We start from the raw sequence: 27117 nt of genomic DNA on the forward strand, positions 1-27117 counted from the left end.
CCTCACTTTCAGCAAGCTAAATTGTGTCACCTGCATATCGTAGGTTGTTCATTAATAAGTCTTCCTCCAACCCTGATGCCTCCTTCTTCTGCATATGGTCCAGCTTGTCTGATCACTTGCTCAGCATACAGATAAGTAAGTATGAGGAGTCAACCCTGACATATATTATTTCCTGATTGTAAACTATGCTGTACTCCCGTCTTCTGTTCACCTAACTGCCTCTTGATCTATGTCCAGGTTCTGCCTGAGGACAACGGAGGGTCCTGGAATTCCCATTCTTTTCAAGGCTACCTACTGTGTGTTATGACCCACACAATCAACCCCCTGTGCATAGTCCATACAACACAAGTAAACCTCTTCCGGTATTCTCTGCTTTCAGCCAAGATCCACCCCATGTCAGCACTAATATCCTTTGTTCCAAATCCTCTTTCAATTCCAGCCTGAGTTTCTGGCAGCTCCTTGTGAAGGTACTGCTGGAATCCCTGTGGCGTGATCTTCAGCACATTTCACTTGCAGCAAATATCTACAAGAATGGGTGTGGCACACAGCAAATACTCGGTCAATAGCAACTGTCCTCATTGGTGATTCTTCACAATTCCCCATCAATGTCTTTGTTTGGCTATGCTCTATCTAGCCCTCCCTAACCCACCCTCACTGCCATTGAGTCAGTTCCAACCCAGAGTGACCCAACTGCCCCTGTGCGTTTCCCTTGAAAGCCCCAGCTTTCTCCCTTGGAGCAACTGGTGGGCTTCGAACTGTGGACTTTAAGGATCACGGCTCGACTCCTAACCACTAGACCAGGATTCCATCTGGCACTTACAAATATTGAAATGCCTGGATTTCCAGCTAGCTGGTGATCCCATTCGTCCCCGTACCCCGAATAATTGGCAAAGTCCCGACAGAATGGGGACTGACACGACGAGTGAACGACAGAGTGGGCACCTGAGTGGGGACCTTGATGGGGTCCCAGCTTCCCCAGCAGCCTGCAGTGTGACCCTGGTCAGGTCACTTCTCCCCACTCCGTCACTCCTTTCCTCTATGAGACGGAATGACCGATTCCTTGCATCTCAAAACATTTTAAACTCTGAGATGTGGGAGGTATGTGGGCTTTGCCTGGGAATAAGAAGGGAAGTGTGGACAAAACAGGAAGGCTCTGTTGAAACACACCAGTTACAGGTCACTGTAACCATCAGCTGTGACCCTGTGTCCTCATTTAGGACCCAGGCTTCCAGGCAGGGTGGGTGGCCGAGCCTGATTGGCAATGCTTTCCAAGTCAGAGCACTGTGGGGAAGCCAGGAAGAGGGGCGGAGGTGTCTGGGTGCCAGGAGCAGCTCCTGAGCTTGTCCGTGGTACCCAGCACCTAGTCCACTGCCGGGAGCCCAGGTTTCCGGAAGGTCAGTGCTGTATTGAGTGGCCACGGTGCCCTGAGCAGGGTTGATGCTCCTGCCTTATCGCCTAAGCTTCTGGGACTGGGTTTCATGAGCTTGGTGGGAATTCTAGAGTGTCATCTGCCCGGGAAATTGGGATTACCCGATATGATCCAGGATGCTTAGTTAAATTAGAACTTCAGATAAATTACAATTTTTAAAATAAGATGTTTCGTTTGGACCCCATTGGAGATATACTAAAAAATATTCATTCTTTATCTGAAAATCTAATCTAACTTGACCTCTGATATATTTCTTCATAAATCTGGCAGCCCTGTCGAAACTCCAAGAAAACTCACTGCTATCGATTCGATTCTGGCTCATAGCGACCCCCTCGGACCGGGCAGACTGCCCACTATGGGGTTTCAAGACTGTGACTCTCTATGGGAGTAGAAAACCTCATCTAACTGCTGGTCTTGCAGGAGGAACCCAATGCATAACCACATGCCGCCAGCCCGTCTTAGCAGCCCTACAGGGGACGAGAAGGGAGAGAGGAGGCTGATCATTTACCACCACTCCAAATGCTTTCTGGTCATTTCCTTCCTCTCTGCCCTTCACCCTTAGCTTCAGAGAGTGGGTCTGGTTGACACTTTCTCATTATGATGTTAAGAAGGGGTGGGGGAATCCCCAAATTTTTAATAGTTCTCCGGTAAAATGAGGCTTGGGAAGTATGTAAGCTTCCTATTGCTGCTGTACCAAATGACACAAATTTAGTGATTTCAAATGGGTCACACTTATGACCTGATAGATTTAGAAGGGAGCCCTGGGGACTGTGTAGTTAGGTGCTTGTCTGAACTGACCCCAGAGATGGTGATCCAAACTCACCAGACACTCCGAGGGAAAGAGGGATGGTCCATTCGCTCTGGTCAACATTACAGTCTTGGAAGCCCCCGGGAAGTTCCACTCTGTCCTATAGGGTCAGTGGGCCCCGGTGGCATAGTGGTTGTGCACTGGGCTCCTGGGTTATGCCTAGTCACTCCTCAAAAGAAAGACGAGGCTTGCTACTCCCGTGAAGAGTTACCATTTCGGAAACCCACAAGGGCCGTTCTCTTCTGTCCTATAGGGTCACTATGAGTCAGAATCAACTAACCGTCGGTTGGTCTGTATTATTTTGTGTGCTTTTAAAACACAGGGCTGCTGTGAGTTGGAATTGACTCAACAGCCCTGGGTTTGGTCATTGTTCTGGATGTCAGAAGTCCAAAAGTCAAGGTGTCAGTAGGCTCCAAGCTGTGTTGCACTCTGGAGGCTCTGGGGAAGAATCTGTCTTCTTGCCTTTTCCAGCTTGAGTCTGTCTAGGAACTCTGGTGGTGTACTGGGTTACACGGTGGCCTGATAACCCCAAGGTCAGCAGTTTGAACTTACCAGCCACTCTTCAGGAGAAAAATGAGGCTTTCTGCCCCACAAAAGATTTACAGCTTAGGAAACCCTCAGTGGCAGTTCTACCCTGCTTTACAGGGATGCTGTGAATCAGAGTGGACTTGATTGCAGTGAGTGAGCGTCTGCATTTCTTGGAGGACATCTTCAAGCCATTGTCGCAGCACCTTACTATAGCTGGTGGCACCGTCTCTTCTGCCTCCTCCTTCTACATTTACTTTGAGAGAACACAAATTGGTCTCCGTCCAACGTGGCCTCTTCTCTCTGTAGTTTGCGCACGGAGTCCCAGACCTGCTGCTGAAGGACATTGCCTGTAGCAGGGCCCTGCTGGAGCGCTTTGTCATCTTCCACCAGCGACGTGGAGCGCAGACAGTACGCGATGCCTTGTGCCCCCTGTCCCCGGGGACCCTACAGTGGATGGAAGACACTCTGTATGCCAACGTGGACATCTTCAAGCTCTTCCGTGTGGTAAGGGGAACGTTTAACTGCTTGTTATTGGTAGGTCATTCCCTGGGGCGGAGGGCCTGTTGTTAAACCATCAGGAACCCATGGATTTGGACAAGGCATGAGCCTGGTGTTTGGAACCACTTGCTGGGAATCCCCAGGTTCCCAAAGGCCAGGAATTCTGACCAATGGTGTTTCTAGAGCAGTGGCTCAGGGTCCCAGGAGTCTCCATCAGGGGTGCCAAGAGGTACTGTGGACAGTTCATGTCCATCCCCAAGGTGGGAGAAGTCCTCTCCACCACAGCGAGGTAGACCGTGAGACAGAGCCTTGGGCTTGCCTGCTAGCTAAGTGATATTGAACAAAGTGCTTAACCACCCAGAGCCACCTTGACTCATATAGAAGGCAAAGATCATACTGTAAAGAGTGGTTGGAAAAGAAACTTTCAAAAAATGTATGTAAAACATGGACTAGATCTCAATGAATGAGAGCTTCATACACCCTCCTCTGGATCTTCTGGAAATGCCTTGGCCACCAGGATAGATAAGTTGACCTTCTAAGGTACGACCATGGGTTCTAGGAGGACAGCTCTGCCTGTAACACCTGGGCAAAACCTTTCCCTAGGGACTAGACCCCAAAAGGCAGGCCACTGGTGTCAGAAGGTTCATGGACCAGACAAGCAAGATCAGAGAGTATGAGAGCTACTGGCTGCCTGCCAAGTGCTGACACTCAGAAACCAGGGCACAGCTCTCGCCGTTGCCCTCACTGGTCTTAACCCGGCCCTGTGTGCTCACCAACCACGTGTGTTCAGGCGTTCAAGCATGAACTGGGCACCTCCCATGCTCCAGGCCAGGTGTGGGGGCCGAAGTTCCCATCATGACCCTAACCCTTGATTCCCACCCACTGAAGTTTCCATCAGACTAGGCCATTTCACAGCGGTGCACTTGGAAACACCAACACCGCATACCTCTGTCCCCGTACCTCCCCTCCAGTTGTGGTTCTCAACCTTGGCTGCACATCTCTGCGGTTACAAATGCCTGGTCCTTATCCCCAGAGATTGCGAGTCAGTTGTCCTAGGATACATATTGGACATCAGTCATTTGAAGAGCTTCCCAGATGGCTCCAATACCCATCCAGGGGTGAGCACCATTGACCTAACACATAGGCTGGAATACTGGGGGGCAGAGGGGGGCGCAGTGGCAGAATTGGCACCTTCCCTAGGAAAGACTCGGGTTTGAGTCCTGGCTGATGCAGTTCATATGTGTTCACTGCCCATCTGTCCACTGGAGGCTTGCCTGTTGCAATGATGCTGGTCAGGGACCAAGAATAAAGGCCTGGTGTTCTGCTTGCAAATATCTGCCAGTGAACCCCCCACCCCCACCCCCGGGTCACAATAGTCTGGCCCCATTGTCATGAACCAAAGATTGACTCCAGGAGAGCGATGGAGTTGGATTTGCTATCTCAATTTCTGGAGGCCAAGCACAGTGATAATACCCAAGTGTCTCTAAAGCTTCCAAGCACCTCCGTTTAACCACTCACAGAACCAAGCTGCTCCCGGGGAAGCAGTAGAAGGGATTGCCCCCCGGAGATAGTGGGCAAGAGAGAAACCAGGTGAGAGAGAGTCTTGGCGGGCATCGGAGGACTCCCTACTCCCATCACTGTGTGCAAAGCCCTCACAAAAACAGCAGACATGCGCCCAAGCAAAGAGGAGAAACAGCCGGTCTATGCTTCTGGTGCAAATAGAGCACTGATTGGTTTTTCTTTTACTTAATAATAACAAAGACACTGAAAAATTCTAGCACTTAGGATGAGATTTTTGCTTATATTCCCCTTTTATTCATTATGCTAGTGTTTTCTGAAAAACAGCCCCACGGCAGGATAGAAAGGTTCAGGTGAGACCTTCTGACCCACAAAGAGGGGCATCAGCCAGGCAGAGGCTGCTCAGAGGCCACTGGGAGGGGCCTCTCCCTGCAGAGGCTGTTATTGCAGCTGGTTGGCGCTCAGCCATGCTCCGCTCCAGCGCAGGGAGCGAGGAGCCCCCTGTACTCCTGGGCTGTTTCTCCTACACGCGGCCACGCCACCAGGGCGGGCATGAGCTTTTATGAAATGCCAAGTCCGCTCTCATTAACAAAGACAGGAGCAAGACTGCAGGAACCCCCTTGGACAGCACCTGCCCATGTGGTGGAAGGAGCTAGGGTGCGGTTGGGGCGGAGTGCAAACTCAGAGACCCAGAGACCGGAGACCCCGCCGAGTTCGGCGAAGCACACTGCAGTGCTTGGGGGTTAGCACCAACTGGGGTCAGCTGTGTTTTCCCTCAGCCCTTGGAGATCACAAGTGAGTGTAGTCATCCATCCCATCCACTCCTCCTCCCAGCCACACACTCCCACGCTCAGGCACACACAGCCTTTCTCCCACGCACGCAGAGTTCACCCACACCCACACCCTCTCACCCCACCCTGCGCATACACCCACATCACACACCTCCTCTCGAATACATGCACCCACACTCACACGCTCACGCACCCAGGCACTCTGACACACAAATCTGCTCACACACACATAACACATGCTTCCTCATGCACTCATTATGCACACACAGATAATTCACATTCAGACAACACACACACACACACACACACACACACACACACACACACGAGGAGGCCTCAAAAGTTAGTAAAAACGTGGAATGACAAGATAATATTTTCCCACGAACTTTGTAGGTCCCTTCATGCCCTTCCCATACACTGACTCCCACGCACTCCACAAAGATTGGGTACCAGAAGCCGGGATTGCTCCGGGATTTGGGCCCTGTGGTTTCACTCAGGTTGAAGGAGCTCGTTGTCTTCACCCCTGGGCTTCTCGGGTTCAAACGCCCCCAGCTTGAAACCCAGAAGCACAGGCCTGGCCCCAAGGTGTTATGACGGCCTGAAATGTTTCATACCTCATTTAAAAAAAAGTCGTGTGTCAGTTTCAGGTGCGGGGTTGGGATGTTTCCCATCTGATCTGGCCCAGGGCAGCCTGCCCCTCCTCCTGGCCTCCTCCCTCCGCAACCCTTCCTGTTTGCTCCCGGCCTCTGGGGCACAGCTTTGAAATCTTGCTGAGAAGCAAATCTCTCCCTTCTGCCTCCCGTGTTTATTTGTGGAAGTTCGGCAGGGGAACTGAGGCCCGTGCCAAGGCCTGCCACGCTGCTGGGAAAGCTCTTCCCTCCCCCCCCCTGCTGGCAGATGCTGAGAGAGGAAACCTGGCCTCCCTCCCCCACGGGTTCGCTCAAGGTTTTCCCCTTAGCGAAAGCTCTCGTTCCTTTCCCTCCGCTGCCACGGAGGGTCTGCTGCCCGCACCATGCACGGGGCTTGCACAAGGGTGGCCACTGGACACCGAGTGCGTGCGTGCATGGGGAGAGAGCCCTCAGTGTCGGGGCCCTGGTCCGTCCTTGGCTCTGCTCCCTGCCCGAGGCACGCGGGGAACTGCCCACTGCCCAGCGAGAGCCCGCTTTGGCTTCTGCTCCCAGGCTCATTCGCTTCAGCGTGTTAAATTTCAACTAAGCCTGTTCATTTTCTGATGGCTATTTCTGCGTCAGAGCTCTCTGGAAAGGCCCCAAGACTCCAGGAATGTATAATGAGGTGCCGTCAATGAATGGGTTTCCTGATTTCCTCTCTCTTCCCGATTTCCAAATCTTGGGACTTTCAATTTTCTCCCACTTCTGCAGGAGAAGATTGGGAAGGGAGAAGACAGGACTGATGCCAAGTGCAGGCGACACCAAGGCAGGCAGCAGGCTGGGTGGGGTGGGAGTGGGGATCAATGGGGCACGGCCAGCAGGGGCAGCAGAACCTCTTCAGCAAAAAGTGTTGGCAAAATGATTAAGCCACCGTAAGTCCATTTGATTTTCCAGCATGAGTATTTGTTCTGTTACATCTACAGAACTTTGGGTCCTTACCACTCACATTTTCCCTGTGTGAGTAGATTCTAAAATAAGAAAGGAAACACAGTAGGCTGGAGGATACGCGTTTACTGTCCATACGTGAGGCTACTGACTGGCTTGTCACCGGCCTGTCTGGATTTCCTTTTGCCTGCCAGCACGCAGTAGTTCAGAGTTCAGGTACTGTTTTCGGGACTGATGGAGTGACATATTTATGGATGTTAAAAAAAAAGTAAAACCTACAGATGCTCATCTGAAAAAGCTATATCCTATAAAGCTCCAAAGGAGCCCTGATGGTGTAGTGGTAACGAGTTGGGCTGCAATCTAGAAGGTGGGCAGTTCGAAACCTCTAGCCACTCCTCAGGAGAAAGATGGGGCTTTCAACTCCCATAAACAGTGACAGTCTCACAGTCTCAGAGGAGCAATCCTGCCCTCTCCTGTACGGTGACTAGGAGTTGGCATCAACTCGATGGCAGTGAGTTATAAAATCCCCAAAATAGAACCTTCTGGAAAAGGCAAAAATGTCATTTCCCCCTCCTCACTGCTGTTGAGCCAATTCTGACTCACAGTGACCCTGGAGGGCAGAGTGGAGCTGTCCCTGTGGCGTCTAAGGCTATAACTCTTGATGGGAACAGAAGCCCCATCTTTGTCCTGCGGAGTGGCAAACAGCTGATTTTGTGGTTGGCAGCTGAACGTGCAACCCATGGCTCTACCAGGGCTCCTGGTAAAACTATAGGCAGTGAAGAGATCCATGGGGGCCAGGGGCCACTAGAAGGAGGACGGGGACAGGTCATTTTTAGGGCAGTAAAATGATTCCATATGAGCCTGTCATGATGGACACAAGGCATGTATATGACAACGCCCACAACAAACACAAAGAGTGGATATCCACTTAGCATAACCTGGGGACTTCAGTTAGTACTCACGGATGGATGTAAGTCCATCCATTGTAGCAGATGCACTCCCGGAATGTAAATAGGGTGTTAAGTGGAAGAGGCAGTGTGCGGGGAGCTATGTGAGACTCCTCTGTCCTCACTGCATCCTCAGAAAGTGCTCTAGCAAATAAAGTCTAGTGAAGGAAAAGAAAGGTCACTTGGGCATTCCAGAGAGCCAGAGTCTGCTGCTAACTGGGGCACATTGTCAAAGCAGGTCACCCCCTGCTTTTAAGCAGAACCAGTCCTGAGGATCAGCACAGACACCACCAAGCGTAGGAGCTAGCTCTGGGAAAGACGTTCTCTAAGTCGTGGGTCCTGGAGTCCTGGTGGTGATTTCAGACATGTAGCGTGAGCACCACTGCACTCGAGGCAAGGAGCCCTGGCAGTGAGGTGACGACCACAGGGTTACCAGTTTGAAAGCTCCCTCTCTCCTCCCATAAAGAGTTCCAGTCTCTGAAACCCACCCAGGGAGTTCTACCCGGCCCGCTCGGGCCTGTGTGTGTCGGAGTTGACTCAATGGCAGTGGTTTGAGTTTTTGTGTTAGTCATGATTGAAAGTTCTCACTCTCTACCGAACATTCGCTCTTAACTTTCGTGTGGATTAGGACTGGCTTTGAGACTCTGATAGCGAACTTTGAAAACGTTCACCCTACAGAAATGTACGTTTCTATGGATACATGGGGACAGGGTGCGGCAGCGGAGGGCAGGTTTAGGGTGCTGTGGAGCCAATGAAGCTGGACCCGAGGTTAACAGTTTTTGCACTAAGTTTTTTCCTCCTTCCGGTAGCCTGTGTGTCCCTAAACGGTCTCAGTACAGGCAGACTGGTTCTTCTTACTTCTCCTTTCAAATCTCAGCTTCTCCCCTAAGTGGGCCCCCAGGGAGAGGGATCGGGGCAGCCCCTTGGACAAGGAGATCTTTGTGCTGGTGGCCCGACATGTGCCCCGGTTCTGGGTGGACCTCTCAGCTTGCTGTCATTTACAAGCCTCCTCGACACATCGCTTGGGATGGAAGTGACATTCGCTTTCCAGAAAAGACAGAAGGGGATTTTGAAACAAAAGAGCACCTCGTGCCAAAGCAAGAGTGCTGCTACTGCTTTGCGAAGAGCTCCTCCCTGTCTGCTTCCCAGAAACGCTCTCTCAGGTGGGCCGTCCTCAAAACCCTCAAACCAGGAGCAGGCCTGTCTACTGAGGCAAACCCTTTGCCCCAAGATTCCAAGCTGAGTTGTTCTTTCATTAACCACGAGTCAGTCCCAGGAGTCAAGTCCCCGCAGAGAGAAAGGGCCTGGCTTCTGCTTAGCCAACGAAAGTCCTGCTCACATTCCCCAGAGCCCACCCCCCCCCTCCATTCAGGCGCTGCGTTTTGTGGAGCCTGGGAGACAGCCTGTCTCTGTGACCTCTCCGGTAGAGACCGGTTGACATTTTCCTCCTCTGAATGATTTAGTCTGAATTCTCCATTCATGACGCATTTCCTAGTACTCAGGGTGTCCCCTCCCGACTGCCCCCACCCGCTGAAGCCAGCTTCCTCTCTTTTCATCCGATGCTTAACAACTGTCAGATTGCAACAAACACGCTTCAAATCCACAGTCTCCCCATTGCCTAGCAACAGCTTCCCTCCCGGATATATCTGGATTTCCTGTTACAGCGGCCCAGGGCTGAACACACAAGGTCCCTGCAGCTTCTGCACTGCACCTCGGGCCCAGTGCTCTCCAGACGGCCGCTCCGCCCTGCTCAGAACCTTCCACCAGCTTCCATGGCCAGCCCCCAGGGAGATTCAACTGGAGCCTACCGATTTTCCCTCCTGTTGGGTATATCTTCGCTTTAGAAATAAGGCTGTTTTCCAGACGATCCTCCTTGAATTTAAAAAGTAGGACAAAGCAAAATGGCACAGAACGAGACTATAGTCCACGGTCTGTGATGGCGTCGGTTGCCGGGCATCCTAAACACCACTCAGCAAGATTGCCTAGGTGTTCGTCCCTGCGCGTCGTAAATGGTTCAGCACTCGGCCACTTGGTTGGTGGTTGGAATCCATTCAGAGTTGTCTTGGATGAAAGATCTGGTGGTCTAGTTCCAAAATATCACAAAAAAATTTTTAAAGACCACCTCACTGCCATCGAGTCAGTCCCGACCCTTAGCAACCATGTCAAACAGGGTAGAACTGCCCCCTCTGAGTTTCAGAGACTGGAATTCTTTACTGGAGTAGAAAGCCCTGTTCTTCTCCTTCGAAGTGGCTGGTGGTTTCAAACTGGTGACCTTGTGGTTAGCAGTCCAACACATAACCACTAAGCCACCAGAGTTCCAAAATATCACAGCCATTGGAAACTCTGCCGAGCACAGTTTTTCGACCCTGAAATTCCTGGATTCAGCAATAGTTGGAATTGATTCCAGGACTTTTTTTTTTTTTTTAACACTAAGAAGCCATGATACATAGGGAAGACAATGTTCATGCTCCCCTGAGAACCCTCTTGGACCCGAGTTGTCTCAATTACTGGCTCGGCATGTATCAATTTCTTAGGTCCAGAATCAGGGCCCCCAAACCCTTGAGACTGACTGCAGTGTATGGGAGGTGATTGAGGCACCTCACTTCTACAGCCCTGTGAATACATCCACCTCGCTGACCTTCCTTAGCGGTCTGAGTACACCTTGGACTTGGGTGGGCAGTCCCAAGCCCAGTGGTGCGCTGACAGGCTTATCTGGTGTCTGGAAAGCTAAGAGGACCTGCCGAGCATCGGAAGTCGTGGGCCTGTGTGATGGCTCTTGCCATTTGGGTCTATAACCTTTGTTCCAGAAATGTTTTCACATCCAAATAAACTCACAGCCTCTTCCGATTCTTTTGGCAGAAACAATTCACACCGATTTGAATAGCCGCTGGGAGAACGAGAGGCCTGGGAAAGTTGGGTTCTAATTTATGGCCTGGCAGTTGTTGAACAGGCACACGCGAAGGGCTTCCCAAGGGTCAAGCACTGCTCTGAGGTGTGCGTGGTGGTGTTTCAAATGAAGGTCTGCGTCTCAGAGCGTCATCCCTTCCGTCTCCATGGACCAGAACCAGGCACGTAGCTGGAGCTTAGTAAATACTTGATGACTGCGCTTTCAATTAGTAACAAGATTAAAAAAAATAAAGTGTTAGCCAGACACAGAAATGCACCTCCCCAAATTCTTGGTCCTGCTCTTCCCCGACTTGACTCCTTAGTAACCGTCTCTGAAGTCACTCTCTCTTGCTGACACGCGTCATGTTCCTCCCAGGGCTTCCAACCGGTTCTTCCTGGTTCAGTCCTGGCCAACGAAGCAGAACTGGACTGGGCCTGAATTTGTAAAATGTGGGCGGACCAGAATGATAACTAGGGTGGGAAAGTGTCAGGGTTGATGACCTGTAGAAACGTAATCTCCCTTTGAGAAAACACAGGCAGCATATGCACTGCACAACAACCAAATAGCTTAAGTCGGAAGATGGAGGCCAACCACACTGCATGGAATGTGTGTTGTTCTCCATCCCCAAAGCCCAAACGCACTGCCCAAAGTTGATTCCAATGTGTTGTGACCCTATATACAGTTTCCAAAGCTTGGTGAATCTTTACAGGAGCAGACAGCCTCATCTGTCTTCCATCAAGTTGCTGGTGGGTTTGAACCACTGACCTTACGCTTAAGCCAGTGCTTACCCTGGCACACCACCAGGGGTCCTTGTTAGTCCAGGCAATTCCAATCCCCCACAACGGGCTTCTGAAAGGCTTCACAGTGCCGCTTCCATGTTACTCATTCCAGGCCTTGTACTCGTCCATCTCCTCATTCGAGTGATTGTTCCAGTACACTTTCGTTGTAAGAATTTAGGTCTATTCAGACTTCCCAGGGTCGGCCGTGGTTGAACCAGATCAAACCAGTTGGAAGCCCCTGTTCCTCCCTTCACCTGGAATTCTGCTCTCTCTCCGTTCCATTCACAAACATTCTCTTCACCTTTACAATCAACTTGTCTTATTTTAAGCATCAGCTCAAGTGTCACCTTCCCTAGCCCCCTGGGGAACTTTGGATCTCCATCATGCCTTCTAGAGCTCATTGAAACGCTTTTCTACCAGATCGTAACTCACTCATTAACACAACAAATATTTATTGAGCGCTTGCTGCAAACCATGCTCCACGACCATATGAAAATAAAGCCCATCCCTAGACTTAGTGAGTTTCCAGTCCAAGGAAAAGGCATATACATTACAAAATGATTCCATTCGAAGCCTACTATAAAATGAAAACTAGAAGCCTGGATAATGATGGGAGTGGTGGGAGGGCACCAGGGCCACGGAGAAGGATCGCAGGAAGGGGGCTTTCCTGAGATGATGAAGGGGTTTCCGATGAGCTGACTCAGGCAGATAGAAGTGGGCTGAGCTGGGGTGTGTTCAAATGAGGTGGGTGGGGTGGAGCGGGACTGGCCATTTTATTCATTAGTCCCTAAAGTGATAGGCATACTATCTAGGGACCCCGAGCTCAGCACTTAGCCACAAAAGAGCTGAATCCTTAAAAAAAAAAAAAATAGCACTGAAATACAAACAAAAAGCCTTGGAACTGAAATGTATAAGTATTCGATTGAACCTTTCAGCGAAGGTACACTTTTAATCAAATTTATTGTTGAATTTAGTATTCACAAAATTTTAAGATCAAAATCCAGTTTTAAGTTCAGGTTTTCCCACCTGCCATATATTTCTAAGTATTCCTGGTGATCACTGAGGAAACAAAATCGGTTGCTGATTAAGAAGAGGCATCAAAGACCAAAAAAAAAAAAAAACAAAAAAATGGGAAAGGGGGGGGGTGTGCAGAGGGGGGACCCAGGGCCCATCCGGGGGAAATTGGACATCCCCTTGCAGAAGGGCTGCGGGGAGGAGAGGAGCCAATCAGAGTGCAGTGTAGCAATGATGAAATATGCAATCTTCCTCTAGTTCTTGAATGCTTCCTCCACCCCACTACCATGATCCCAATTCTACCTTACATATCCGGCTGGACCGGAGGAGGTGCACTGGCACAGATAGGAACTGGAAATACAGTGAACCCAGGACAGATGAACCCCCCAGGACCAGTGGAGAGAGTGCCGATGGTGGGAGGGTGGAGGGAAGGTGAGGGAGAAAGGGGGAACAGAGGACAAGGTCTACATGTGGCCTCCTCCCTGGGGGACGGACAGAGGAGAATTGGGTGAGGGAGACGTTGGATGGGGTAAGATATGATAAAACAATAATAATTTATAAATTATCAAGGGTTCAGGGGGAGGGGGAAGCAGGGAGGGAGGGGGAAAAATGAGGAGCTGACACCAAGGGCTCAAGTGGAAAGCGGGTGTTGTGAGAATGATGAAGTCAACATATGTACTAATGTGCTGGACACAAATGATGCAGGTACGGATGGTGATGAGTTTTATGAGCCCCTAATAAAATGATTATTTAAAAAAAATTCTAAAAAAAAATGAAGTTAGTCAAAGCCAAATAACTTCAAAATAAAAATTAAGATTTTGATGAAATCAAATTTTATGTAACTAACACACATCTTCTGTGTTTGTTTGCCACTCCCACCCCCCTGAGGTGTTTTTGTAAACATGCCATACAATTTTTTGTGTGTTTTAAACAGGAGCTTGTATTATTTGACATACCAATATAAAAAGATACTTAGGAACAAAAACTCATAGTGACTTTACAGGACAAAGTAGAACTGCTCCTGTGGGCTTCCGAGACTGTATTTCTTTAAAGGAAAAAGAAAGTTTCATATTTCTCCCTTGGAACGGCTGGTGGTTTCGAACTGCTGACTTTGCAGTTAGCAGCCCAACGCATAACCACTCCGCCACCAGGGGCCGCTACAGTCAGAATGCACTCAATGGGGAGGAAATGTAAAAGAAGTAAAGGTGCTATAACAGGCTAGCTCTCCCTGAGGAAAGTCGATTTGCGCAGAGAAAGAGACACGAGGGACCAGAACAGGACACAAAGGGTGCAAAGAATGAGCGAGCCTGCGTACGTGGGAGTGGCTGCACTCAGAGCGCTGGGCAGCTCGTGGGTGCAGCCGGCCTCTGCGCGGGCGCTCTGTTTTCCTTCCTCCAGGAGTCTTGCCTGGTGACTCTGAAACAGCCATCAGAATCCTTTTGGCGTCTTTAATGTCACCCTGAAACTATTTGTGATTGACTGGCTCAGCAGGGTGACCTGGAATAAGAGCCTCTGATTTTTCTCCAGTAGATAAAAGAATTTAGTTTCTGGAAGCAATCTTGCAGAAAGGGTTCTGTGATCATAAAGGAGGGAGGGAATGGTTTTCAAGCACACACGCGGATCAGACAGGGCCTGTGAAGTGTGTCTGTAACTATATAGATACATTAAAAAAAAATTTTTTTTTTAACTGCAGCTTCCCACACTCCTAGACAGCAGTTCTCAAGGTATCAATCTGAGGTCCTGGGGAAGAATATTATCTGATATGTCTCTAAGAATTCAAAAGGTAAGTGGAATGATGATAGTCATTATAATTTAATTCTATCTTTTCACCCCTTTACCCCACTTAAGTGACTTAATTGTACCTCAACCCTGTTCAAGGAGAAATACATTTAATCTTCCCATACATTTGATTCCCGAATACACCTGATCTTGTCATCTAGCAATTTCAAAGTACCTGTTCACATCCTAAATTATCTGTGCTCCCTGGTAGGGGCCAAAAAGAAATCTTAGGCAGAAATGCCTTTGAAAATAAGCAAGTTGCCTGATGCAGTACAAATCACCAATTATGCGATGGAATCTAAGTGCTTCCAGTACTGATGTGGTCTATTAATTCTGTTATACTCTTAAAACCCACACAAAGGCATAGTGCTGGAAAGAAAGGGTTATTAAGAGCCAGAATGGACTTCATGGCAGTAGGTGGAGGCGAAGGGGGGGGGTACCGAGAGCGGGAATAACAATAGGAGGAGCCCAGGTGGCATAGGAGGTAACACTCAACTGCTAAGCAGACATTGGTGGTTCAGACACTTGCTGGCACCACAGCAGACCTGGCCGTCTGTCCCCATGAAGATGACTGCCTAGAAATCCCTGACCGCAGTTCTACTTTGTCACATGGAGTGGAAATCAGCTCAATGACACCCGACAATAACACAATAATAATAGCAGATACTTATGTAAAGAAAACCCAAATCCTCACAACTGGACTGGTAGATAGCATCGCGGTAAATGGAGAGAGGATTCATTTTGTGTGGATCCACAATCCATGCTCATGGAAGCATCATTCAAGAGATCAAAGGATGCACCACATTGGGTAAATCAACGAGGGTGTCACTTTGAGGGCGAAGGGCATATAAATCGCCGCATATACGTGTGAAAGTTGGACATGGAATGAGGAAGCCCCAAGAAGAATCGAAGCTTCTGAAGGATGGTGCTGGTGAAGAAAGGACCAGGGACCGCTCAAGGGACAAACTAATCTGTCTTGGAAGAAGTACGGCCAAGGTGCTCCTTAGAGGTGAGGCATCAAGATATTGACAAAGAAGATCTTCGACAGGTAGATTGACACGTTGCCTGCATTGATGGTCCAATATAAGAACGATTGTGAGGATGGCACAGGACCAAGCAGTGTTTCTTTCGTTCTGTTGTACGTGGGTCACGATGAGTCGGAACAGACTTCACTGCACCTAATGAGCCTCACTTACACGGGGTTTGAAGGCAGTGGGGGCTCAGTCGTAAGATTGTCACTTGCCTGTGGGTAAGGTGACCAGACATCCTGCTTTTGGCGGAACAGTCCCGATTTTTAACAATTTTTCCCGCGTCGTTTTTTAAAAGTCCCAATTTTTGGAAAGAATGCACGACAAGCTAGGGTATATGGTTTTCGGCTGCCATGTGGCTATTTCGCCAGAATATGAGTTTTATCAATGGCGTCCCACTTTACCAAATGTTAAAATCTGGTCACCTTACCTGTGGGATATCTCAGCTTGATTCCCTCGCATGCAGCTACCACCCAGCTATCAGTGAAAAGTTTTGTGTCATTAGACTGCTAGCCACAAAGTCAGTAGTTTGAAACCACCAGCCACTCCATGGTAGAAAGACAAGGCTTTCTATTCCCATTAAAAGTTACAATCTCGGGAACCCACTGTGGTGGCGTCTTTAATGTACCACCCTGAAACGATTTGTGATTGACTAGCTCAGCAGGGTGACCTGGAATAAGAGCCTTTGACTTTTCAAAGGCTTGTCCTATAGGGTCGCTATGAGTTGGAATTGTCTCGACGGCAATGAGTTCGTTTTTTGGCTTGTATGGTGCCAAACAGGTTTCAGCAGAGCTTCTGGACAAAGATGGATTAGACAGAGAAGACCGGACAATCTATTTCATAATCAGCCAACGGAAGTTGAAGTTCTCTGGGTCACCACAGTGAATTGGGTTTGGAAGTTCTATGGGCTACCACAGTGAGTTGGTATTGCGGTTTAGAAGTTCTGTGATCTACCACAGTGAGTTGGGTTCAACTGGACATCAGCCAACAATGAGCGGGGCTCACGAGTCCTGCGGGATGTGAGCGAGATGAAAGGGGGACACAAGGAGGACATGGCTACCCTGCCTCCAGTATTCTCAGCTGATGTCAGCGCCCCCAATTTGGAAACACCTGTCAGTGGACTCTGTCTTCATGATGCTACGCTCCGGCCACCCAGAGTGTGAATGTGATAGAAGGACCCATTGTCCCAACGGCCACCTGCTGCAGTGGGAGTCTCTGTTGACCATTCCTTTCCTCGTACGCATTTCAAAAATGCACATCAGTATGATAGGGTTGCAAAGGATAGTGAATATTAAAAAAAATTTTTTTCTCCAAAGTCTATTAAGAGTGTTAATTCCATGAGGAGGTTCTAGAAGGGTCCTTGTGTCTCTAATAAACGTTGCGAACAAGGCTGGAGCAGTATGCCCAGCTAATCTGAATTGATACTGGACTCTTTGACCTTGGAACAGCCCCTTCATCTCCGAGTGCTTTCATAAAATGAGCAACATCATAATGGTAATAACCCCTTCTGAGACGGGCCTGAGCCACACTGTTTTGAAAGCAATGTGAGACTCTGCCTTTATTATGGAAGCACGGACTATGGTTAGAGGCGTGACTCCCTGAGTGGGTTCTGCGCTCATCCGTCTCAGAGGGCAAGTGTTGGCTTGTGGACCAGGAGTGGATGACAGGTAAACACCCCGTATTGCCGTAGGAGACCTGTTTTCAGTCTCACTTGATTGAGTCCTGCAGCTTTTAAAAATCCCCAAGAGTCTTGAGCCTGAGTGCTAAGTCGTATTTGGTGGGGGGAGAAGGGGGAGGGACAAAAGTGGCATTGTTGTGGCTTTTTATATGTCCTCCCAGTGCCCAGCTGAGTGAAATTCTGGGAGCTGAGATACTCACAATGGTGGGGCCCTTAACTTAGTTCTCAGCATCACAGGCTCACCTTCCCGGGCCAAAGCCGAAGAATGCCCTGAGCAGTGCTGTGGGAAGGAAGTGACCACGGGCGTCATCTCCGTTTTAAGAGGTGCTTTTGCTAAGAATGGAGACTTCATTTTAATACACACACACACACACACACACACACACACAGAAACCACCAACTACGTACTCACATACTTAGGGAGATGGAGGTGTGTGCATTTGATAAAAATCAAACAAATAAAATTACAATAAGGTAAATTCTCCACTCCTTGCCAGAGACATTTGTTCTACCCTCCTTGTTCGTGTACGGAGGCATTCCACTGCCGTGTTGTGCCCCACTGCTTTCCAGTGCCCCCCTCTTGGGGGGCCTGCAGAACCCAAGCCGCGGTTCAGAGTGAAAGACGTCTCTGTAATCTGCCAAGGAACTTACATCAGGGAACCGGAAGAGGACAGGGAATAGTACAATGCTCTGGGGATTTGCTCTTTCTTGTTCCTTAAGGTTTACCCTAGTTTTGGCCAAGTCCCTGAGTGGAGGGTAATAGGCTTATTTTCACAGCTGGGCTCAGGACTGCTGAGATTGTGAAGATTCCCCTTTAACTCTACAAGTCAAACGTGTGTGAGGTCTCTCCACCCTCGGGAGCTTTGGCTTCACTGGGTAGGATGGGTCTGGTTTTCCTGAAGATAATCCCAAATGTTTGTCTTGCCCTAGTTTTCCCTTCAACCGAGTGTTCAAAACTTGCTGTGGGTGACCAGGCCCTTTATACAGAACGGTGGCCCGGAGACCTTCGCCCAGCTGATGAGCATCCTGTCTGACCTCCTGTGTGGCTACCCGGAGGGAGGAGGCTCTCGCGTCTTCTCCTTCAACTGGTATGAAGACAACAACTACAAGGCCTTCCTGGGCATTGATGCCACAAGGAAAGCGCCTGTCTATTCGCATGACAAAAGAACAAGTACGTGTCCCACCTTGATGGGGATCTCCAGCTTGTTGAGTGGCACAGAGCCCCATGGGGTCCTCCACCCAGAACGTCCATCTCCCCTTGTAGAAAGTGGGTGGCGTTGGGAGAGGCTAGTGGACATGAACCGTGGAAATAACTGAGGTCCCTTTGGAAAGGGAACCGAGGGCCTATTTCCCGCTGATGGAATGAACCGAGGGTTGAATCATTCTACAGGAAGAGCAGAAAGATAAATGGGGGCACACCTCTGGCCGGCAGGGCATGGGCAAGTAAACAGGACTGCGCTGTTTTCACAAACACAATGCAGTGAAAACCTGTGCGGGTTGGCTGAATTACTTTCCGAATGGCAAAGTCATCATTCCCACTTTTGCTCTTTGTTTTGGCTCCTGTGGGTGGGTGGGGGTGGTGCAGGGGAAGAAATGCAATTGGGTGATTGAAAATTGAAGCGAGGCAGCCAGGGACGCAGCCAAGGGTGGCTGGGCCCTGACCTAGCCATATGCCACAAAGAGGTTAAGCAGCTAATTGCAGCGGGGAGCGGGGACAATTATTGAGGCTGAAGCTGAGATTCCGGGGTAGGGGTGGGGGGCTGTTTGGCCACTCGGTTCCTTTCATCTAGAATGGCCCCTGGTCCTGGCAGTCATCTCCCTGCAGGCTTCCCAGCCTCCCTCTTCTGAAGCCGAGAAAAAAAATAGACCCCAGCAAACCCTGTCCTTTGTTTCTCTGACGAGGCCATTATGGAGACGCACTGTGGCAGTTTGCTACTTCCTAATGACCGGCTGTTACTGGAGAGTCTGTGCGGCCTATTATTTGAGGTGATTCCTCAAATCCTCCAGCATGGAGTTGAATGAGATATGTGATTAAGACACACTAATGATGGTGGTTAACCAGCAGCAGTTGGAGTTGGGGGAGGGGGTTCCGATGCCCTCTGCCCCTTGTCTTCTGGCAGCATCCTTTTGTAACGCGGTGCTCCAGAGGCTGGAGTCAAACCCTCTGATGAAAGTCGCCTGGAGAGCAGCAAAGCCTTTGCTGATGGGGAAAATCCTCTTCACTCCTGATTCCCCAGCGGCTCGCAGCATACTAAAGAATGTAAGCTTCCAGTGGGTCTTGCCCTCATACCTACAAAGTCTCCTGAAAGAATGTGTGTGTGTGCATGTGCAAGTGTGTGTAGACCCGCATGCGTCCCCCTAGCATGCCCGTGCCTGTCTTGCTAAGTGGACTCTGGGGTTTACCTTGCCCATTTGTAGTCATTACTTGGCTTCAGGGGCCTGGCTTCCACCTTCCCTTAGGCCCAACTGCAGCCTGCAGTGACGGCTTCTTTCGTCATGTCCAAATTCTTTCCATGATGGCGGGGTTCAGAGTTCTCTGAAGCCTGGCGGTGCAGAGTGGACAAAGGTAGGGAGGAAGAGCATTTATTCACAGGGAGCCCGAATCCAGCTTTCATGAAGTTCAGAGTCGATACCGTCGTCAATAGTACGTGTACCTCTGAGATATTGAGCAATTAGATGCCATCCATTTGCGAGTCTGGGAAATAGCAGACTCATTGGGAAACGGCCATAGACTAACAACATTCAAATGCTTCTGTGAAAAACCTTCCCCAAATATTTCGGATTTGTGTCAGAAGCAGGAGAGATCCAACGGGTGGGAGTTTCTCTCTCGCTCGCTCTCTCTCCCTATGTCTGTCTCTGTCTTGTTTTAGGCCAACTCGACTTTTGAAGAATTGGAGCGTGTTTGGAAGCTGGTCAAGGCCTGGGAAGAAGTAGGCCCCCAGATCTGGTACTTCTTTGAAGAGAGCACCCAGATGACCATGATCAGAGTAAGGACGGTCTGAAAGGATGAGTTGGGGTGAGGTGAGCGGGGGCAGGAAAAGTCCACTTATTTCCACTTCCTAGGAAAAGGTTAATCATTGATGGACTTAGATTTGAAAAAAAGACAAAATGTAACAGGCAAGGTACAAAGGCACTACGAGCTGCCACCAACCAAATAGAATCCCAGATTCTGGGTGTAAAATGCTTCTTGAACGCAGGGTGGCATTTAAAAATTGCACCATAAGGCCCAATGGCTGCCGGAGATTTATTTATTTTATGAATTCCTTGAGGGCCTCCTCTTCAGAGGCCCATCCCTCCAGGATGTGAGGTATGTAATTGCAAAGGCAGTTGAGTCTGGTGGCTAGTCCAGAGGCAGGAGATGAGATTGCCCTGCATTTCAGGGACAATTAGGAAAAAAATCCGCAAGAGAAAGAAAGCTTCCATGCGCCATCAACACGAACATCTTCTTTCCATTAGAGACTCATATATTTGGGGGAAATGAAATGTGGATAAGTCTACCTTATCATGGAAGAAAAATTGCGAGCTTTGTAGGGAGCCTGTGAATCTGTACCCCTAGTCATTAAAAGTGGGAACTGGGCTAAGATCTTGTAAGCTTTCTTGTAAAATGTGTAACTGCATTGCTTTTTCCCAAGGACACCCTGGATAATCCAACGGTAAAAGATTTTTTGAATAGGCAACTCAGTGAAGAAGGTGGCACTGCTGAAGCTGTGTTGAACTTCCTCTACAAGGGTCCCCGAGAGAGCAGGGCTGACAACATGGCCAATTTCGACTGGAGGGACATATTTAATATCACAGATCGCAGCCTACGCCTGGTGAATCAATACCTGGAGGTAAGGGTGGCCAGTTACCCGAGGACCAGAATGGGGCTGAAGACGGCCTCCTGGGTGGGTGCACAGGTCCCTTCCTCAGTCAAGTGGTCTTGGATTTAAGCTCTCGTGTTCCCCACTACAGAATACAGATTCCCAAAGTCCCCGGAGAGGAATCCTGTTCACGATCAGACCGTCCACAATTAAAACAGTTGCCCCTTCACATTTCTTATCTTCGAACTGAAAGGTTGGAACTGCTTCCACTACAGAAATGCACGACGGTCTGCTTTCTTCAAGACGTGCAGCCTCGGAAACCCGATGGGACCATTGGATTTAGTCCCACATGGTCCCTGTGCGTGTGGGTCAGCTTGATGACAGAGTGTGGTGGTTTGGGTTTTGTTGCTCCTGGCTTCTATCTTGTTGTTGATTATCGTAAATTCATCTCGGACTCGTGGTGACCTTCTGTATAACAGAATGAGATGCTGCTCAGTCTGTCCACCTTCATGCCTGAGTACGTGGTTGAGATTATTGTACAGTGTCTTCCAATCTAGCAGGTCATCTTCCAACATTATGTAAGACAGCATTCTGTTGTGAGTCGTGAGCTCTCAATTGGCAGATTCTCAGAAGAATATCATCAGGCTTTTCATCCCAGTCTGTCTGCGTCTGGAACTTCCACGGACATGTGTCCACCTTAAGGGACCCTACTGGCATAGTTTCTGGCATCGTAGCAACACACAGGCTATGACAGTACAATAAACTAGCAAACAGGTGTTAGCCTCCTCCCTCGTAGTCCATACACAATGTCAATGTCTGTCCTCAACTCTTTCCTGTCTGCTATGGGGATAAGGGAAACAGAGTTAGCAACAACTGAAGACGAAGGAGGGTGTTTCCCCAAAGGAATCCCAGAGAGAGAAGCATATATTCACTGAGGCTCGGAATCTCCTCCCTCCATCACTCCCATCTGCTGAACTTCTTCTCATTTATTCTGTGAGGTTCAGCTCCCAAACGCTCTCTTCTGCTGCGATGGATGAGGCTGGTAATTCCATACTGGATGTGTTCCTGGTCCTCTGTTAACACCTCTCTGAGAGCCTTGTCCAAGGTAGATAGGCGTTCACTGACAAAATGTGCATCTCTGGCTAAACAGATGAACTGGAGTTACTTGGGTCAGGGAACACAGCTTAGCCATTTTCAAATTGTTCACCTATAACCCTCAGGGTTTACCATACCTGCCAGTGTCTCAGGCCTGATCTTCAGTCCATCTGGAACCATTAGAAGGTGAAAGATATTCTCAGCTACAAGAGAGGGAATTAAGCTGAAGACCCCTAGGAACCGGCTCCCCTCGCCCTCGCCAGATTGCTGGGTCCTAAGGAATAGCTGACTAGTGAGAAACAGTCTGACTCCCTGTGGTCCAGGGGTCTGCTTCCTGTTGCCCCTCCCACCACCAGAATTTCCCAAAATGTGAGCCCCTCCCTTCCAGGGACCATGGAACAGGCAGCCCAGGCTCCCCCAGCTGACCTTCCAAAAGCTTCTACAAAGCTCAAGGAACCCCTAAACGAGCCCCAACTTGTCAGAAAATAAGAATGACCTTGGTGCTTTTAATAAAACAGAATCCTGAGCAACCAACCCAGAACGGTCTGACTTAAACTATCCCTGAGAGAGACCTGGTCATTGCATATCCAGACCTATTAGATGTGGGGGCCCTGAATTCCCCTGGTACAGTTACAATTGACATCCCCTAATCTTCTGGACCTTTCCCGGCAAGCTCCACATTCCAGGCCCTATCTAACATTACCCACCCAGTTGTCCTCATGCATCTTGACAGAGCCCTGGGAGGGGAAGTGGGTGGGAGAGAGTGATCTAATCCTTCATTTTTACAGAATGAAGTTCAGTGGTTCATATATATATATATATATTTTGTACAGTACTACCTGTGGGTAATAAAGAATAATTCTTATCTTTTGCTTGACTTGAAATATGTATCATGTACATAGGAAGTCTTTTCCTTGAAGGATCATTTTTCTGTACAGCTTATGCTGAATACAGCTCTGCCTAGACCTCTGTGTATGTACACTGCTTAAATGGCTAAGAATTCAGTCTCCAGAGTCAGAATGCCTGTGTTCAAATCTCTATTAGTTGTGGCTCAATTTCCTCATCTTTAAGTTGGGAATGTTAAGGGGAATATTCATTCCTCTTTTTTGCTGGCCCTCTACTTCAGTAAACATGATGTCCTTCTCCAGGGATTGGCCTCTCATGGTCACATGTCCAAAGTCCATGAGACAATCTCGCCCTCCTCGCTTCCCAGGGGCATCCTGACTGTACTTCTCCCAGCACATGTTTGTGCATTGTTCTGGCACCCCATGGCATAGTTAGTCCGCATTCTTCACCACCACTCCGCTCCACGCTCCCCGTAGTCTCTGGTCTCCCTCAGTCACTGTGCAGCTTTCACAGACCTACGAGACAATTGAAAGTACCAACACTTGGTTCAGCCTCACCTTCGTCTTTGAAGGGATAGCTTTGCTTTGTAACACTTTAAAGATTTGGGGGTTTTTCCAGCAGATTTGCCCAATGCAATACGTTATTTGAATTTCTGACTGCTGCTTCCATGGATACTGACTGGATGCCAGCACAATGAAATCCTTGACAACTTCAATCTTTTCGCCATTTATCCTGATGCTGACTGGCCCCAGTGTGAGGATGTTTGGTTTCTTTCAGTTGAGGTAGAATCCGTAATAAAGGCTGCAGTTAGTCTTTGATCTTAACCTGTCACGTCCGGCTCACTTTCAACAAGCAAGGTCGAGTCCTGTGCACGTCACAAGTTGTTTGTGAGCCTTTCTCCTCTCTGAGGTTGTGGTCTCCCTCATATAGACCAGCAGAGTGAAGAAGTGTGGTGAAAGGATACAACCCTGACACACACCTTTCCAGATTTGAAACCATGTCGTACTCCTTTGTGCGATTCACATGACTACTGGCTAAAGACTAGACAAGTTGTGCAAGGGCAATCATACCTGAAAAAGTCAGAAGGTCACTAAAATGACAGGAAAGAAAGAAGCGGTGTGTTAGTCTGGGGGGACTGGAGAAACAAATCCAGAGACAATCATAGTGTGTAAGAGAGAGCTTTATATCAAAGAGCAATTGAACATTAAGAAAACATCCCAGCCCAGTCCAGATCAAGTCCAGAAATTCAAATAACATATTGCATATAGCCCATATGTCTGTTACCAGTCTTTAAATTCTTCTTCAGACTCACACAGCACATGCAATGACACTGAATGCAGGAAGAAAGATTGTAGGCCAGTGGCTGGAAAGTCTTGTGGATCCAGTTGTAGTGGAAGCATCTCAGCACTGGTGTGGGTCTCCATGTGGCTCCGTCAGCCCTAGGGCTCTGGCTCCATCAGCATAGCACATCTGGCTGGTCAACAAGAAGATGAAGCAGAGAGAAAGTGTGTGCGGCCTCTTGTGAGCTATTTATCTCCACCAGTGCTTCCAAAGGTCATCAAGTGGCAACCTGTTTAACAAGCTAGACTCCCCCCCCCTCGCAAATTGACAAGAGATTATGTAACTACCACAACTCTTGATCGTCTCAAGTAGACACTGCATTATGTAACTGCCACAAATGGGCAAAATGAATGGCAGAAGATATTCTGGAACTTGCAGAACATGGAGAAGCTAAAGCACAGGGAAGAAATGATCAAGCAAAAGAACTGGACAGGAGAGTTCAAAGGGTGGCTGGCTGCAAAGCACAAATAAAGTTATCATGAAAAGTACAAAGACCGGGAGTTAGAAAACCAAAAGGGAAAACCATCCTTGGCACGTCTCTCGTGGAAAGAGCTGAAGGAAGAGTTGCAATACTTATGGATTCTACTAGCAGAACAGGGAACTGCTCAAGAAGCATCGAAAGAAGAGTTGCTTTACCAAAAAGAATTGGTCGGCACACAGCCATTCCAAGGGGTTGCAGATGATCAAGAACCAATGATACTGAAGGAGGAAGTCCAAATAGCACTGAAGGCACTGAGGGGGGAGGAAAGGTCCAAGAATGGACAGAATGCCAACAGAAATGTCTCAACATCGCTTCTGGGCCTTCTGGCTAAGATCAAGTGTAGAAATGTCTCAACATATCGAGGCATCACGAGAGGTGCTCACGGGTCTGTGCTGACAAAATTGTTCCATACCAAAGAAAGGTGATCCAACAGAATATGGAAATGATCAGACTGTCACACACAGGTAAAATTTGCAGGCTATCCTTAAAAAATGGCTGCAGTGGTATATCCACAGGGAACTGCCAGAAATTCAAACTGAATCCAGAAGAGAATGCGGGACAAAGGCTATCCCTGCTGGTATCAGAACGACTGGGGCTGAGAATACCACAAAGGTGTTTATCTGTGCTTTGTTGACTATGCAAAGGCATTCAACTATTTGGATCATTACAAAGTATGGCTCACGTTGCAGTCAGTGGGGATTTTAGAACACTTGTGCTCATACTTGAGATAGAGGTTTTAAGTTGAAGGAAATACAAACAAAGAAGCAAAAACTCTCATAGAGAAGAAGGTGGCATCATCTAACTCAGGTCCTGCCACCTCCCTAGTACGCATCTAGAGATTATGAATTTCTAGGACCAGTTAATCACATCCTGAGGAGCCACCAAGACTACTTTCCAAGGGCCCTGCAATCCTATTAGCAGAGCAAAGTGTCCCTAAACAAAGGCAGTGGTGGCCACAAGTCAGCGACCTCCCCCAAGGGTTGTCAGCAGGATTGTGATGGTGGCAAAAACCCCACAGGTCATGAGGCTGTGGTTTCGGATCTTCTTGCCCTTGGGGGTGCAGGATGGAGAAGAAAACAGACAAGTAACAAACTGGAAGAAGAGAAGGGAGAAATATGTACAAAGAAGAAACAAATCTCTGGTCATTCCTCCTGAATGTTTCTGCCTTTGTTCTTCTATTTGGGGAAGTCTGAAGGGACCTTGGAAACCCTCACCCCACCCTAAGGACCCTCACTGGTTGGTTGCTTTCACTGCCAGTTGCTGTCAAGTCAGCTCCAACTCCACGTGTTTCAAACTCTGCTCCGTGGGGTCGTCAGTGGCTGATTCTTCGGAAGCTGAGCGCCAGGGCTTTTTTCCGCAGTGCCTGTATCTCCAATCTCCAGCCTGTGGATGAGCAGCTGAGTGCTAACAATTTACACCACTGACCGATTCCACTAGGGAGACTCTTTTATACATGGGACTGAGTCCCTCCAGGATGTGAAAGCAAGTCTGTTGCTTCAAGGGCTGGTTTAGCGGCACCCTGCGGCTCTTTGTTGCACGATTTGTACTGACGAGGTTTGACCCCTTCTTCAACAATGCCTGGATGTCGATGCCAGCTCCCCTGCTTATCCCAAAAAATAAAACGAAAAGTGAAACAAAAACACAGAAACTGTTTTTATGGTGCTAACAGATATGTAACAAAACATGTGCCTTTCTAACCATTTTTAGATGTAAAATTCAGTGACATTAATTACAGTCACCATGTGGTACAGTCATCATTGCTATCAATTTCCAAATGTTTTCCTTCCATCGTCCCAAACAAACTCAGTATTCCTTTAGCAATCACTCCCCACTTCCCCTCCCACCCAGCTCCCGGAAAGCAGATACGTCTTGGGTGGCGGTGAGGATGAAAACACGCTGGGTTCCCAATGGAGACGTTCACGGAATGGCTGTGATTATGAACAGCACACATATCTACCCATAAACACAGGCCCACCAGAGAAGACATTTCTCCTCAGATTCAAAACTTAGTGCACCCTGTAGCTATGCATCATATTGCTGCTGTTGTTTCCGCGTGCCATCTAGTCGGTTTAAGGTTATAATCACCCTGTTTGACAGAGAAGAACTTTGCTGAAAGCGCTTCTTGGCTACAGGCATTGTGGAAGAGAGTCACGATGTCTCCCTCCTGTGGCGCGGTTGAGTGGATTTGAACCACCAACCTTTCAGTTATCAGCCGAGGGCTTAGTGAAGTGGCTTATCACCAGGATTGTCAGACCATTTCTGGAGACCCAGGAGGAGGGCTCAGGGTCACGTGCTGGGACACCGGTGGCTCCAGATC

General features: G+C 48.8%; 1 protein-coding gene across 1 annotated transcript in view; it reads left to right on the plus strand.

Annotated features, from left to right (window-relative positions):
- Positions 1 to 903: 903 nt before the first annotated feature.
- Positions 904 to 27117, plus strand: part of ABCA4 (ATP binding cassette subfamily A member 4) — a 139349-nt gene continuing 113135 nt past the window's right edge. The window contains exons 1-6 of the mRNA XM_045292037.1: positions 904 to 999; positions 3072 to 3269; positions 18225 to 18408; positions 19358 to 19497; positions 20108 to 20224; positions 20870 to 21067. Of these exons, the coding sequence (XP_045147972.1) occupies positions 904 to 999; positions 3072 to 3269; positions 18225 to 18408; positions 19358 to 19497; positions 20108 to 20224; positions 20870 to 21067 (933 nt within the window). The remainder of the gene's footprint in view (positions 1000 to 3071; positions 3270 to 18224; positions 18409 to 19357; positions 19498 to 20107; positions 20225 to 20869; positions 21068 to 27117) is intronic.

The sequence above is a fragment of the Echinops telfairi genome, unplaced genomic scaffold, assembly GCF_000313985.2.
Source record: "Echinops telfairi isolate 266 unplaced genomic scaffold, ASM31398v2 ScPeMD7_443;HRSCAF=831, whole genome shotgun sequence".
NCBI lineage: Eukaryota > Metazoa > Chordata > Mammalia > Afrosoricida > Tenrecidae > Echinops > Echinops telfairi.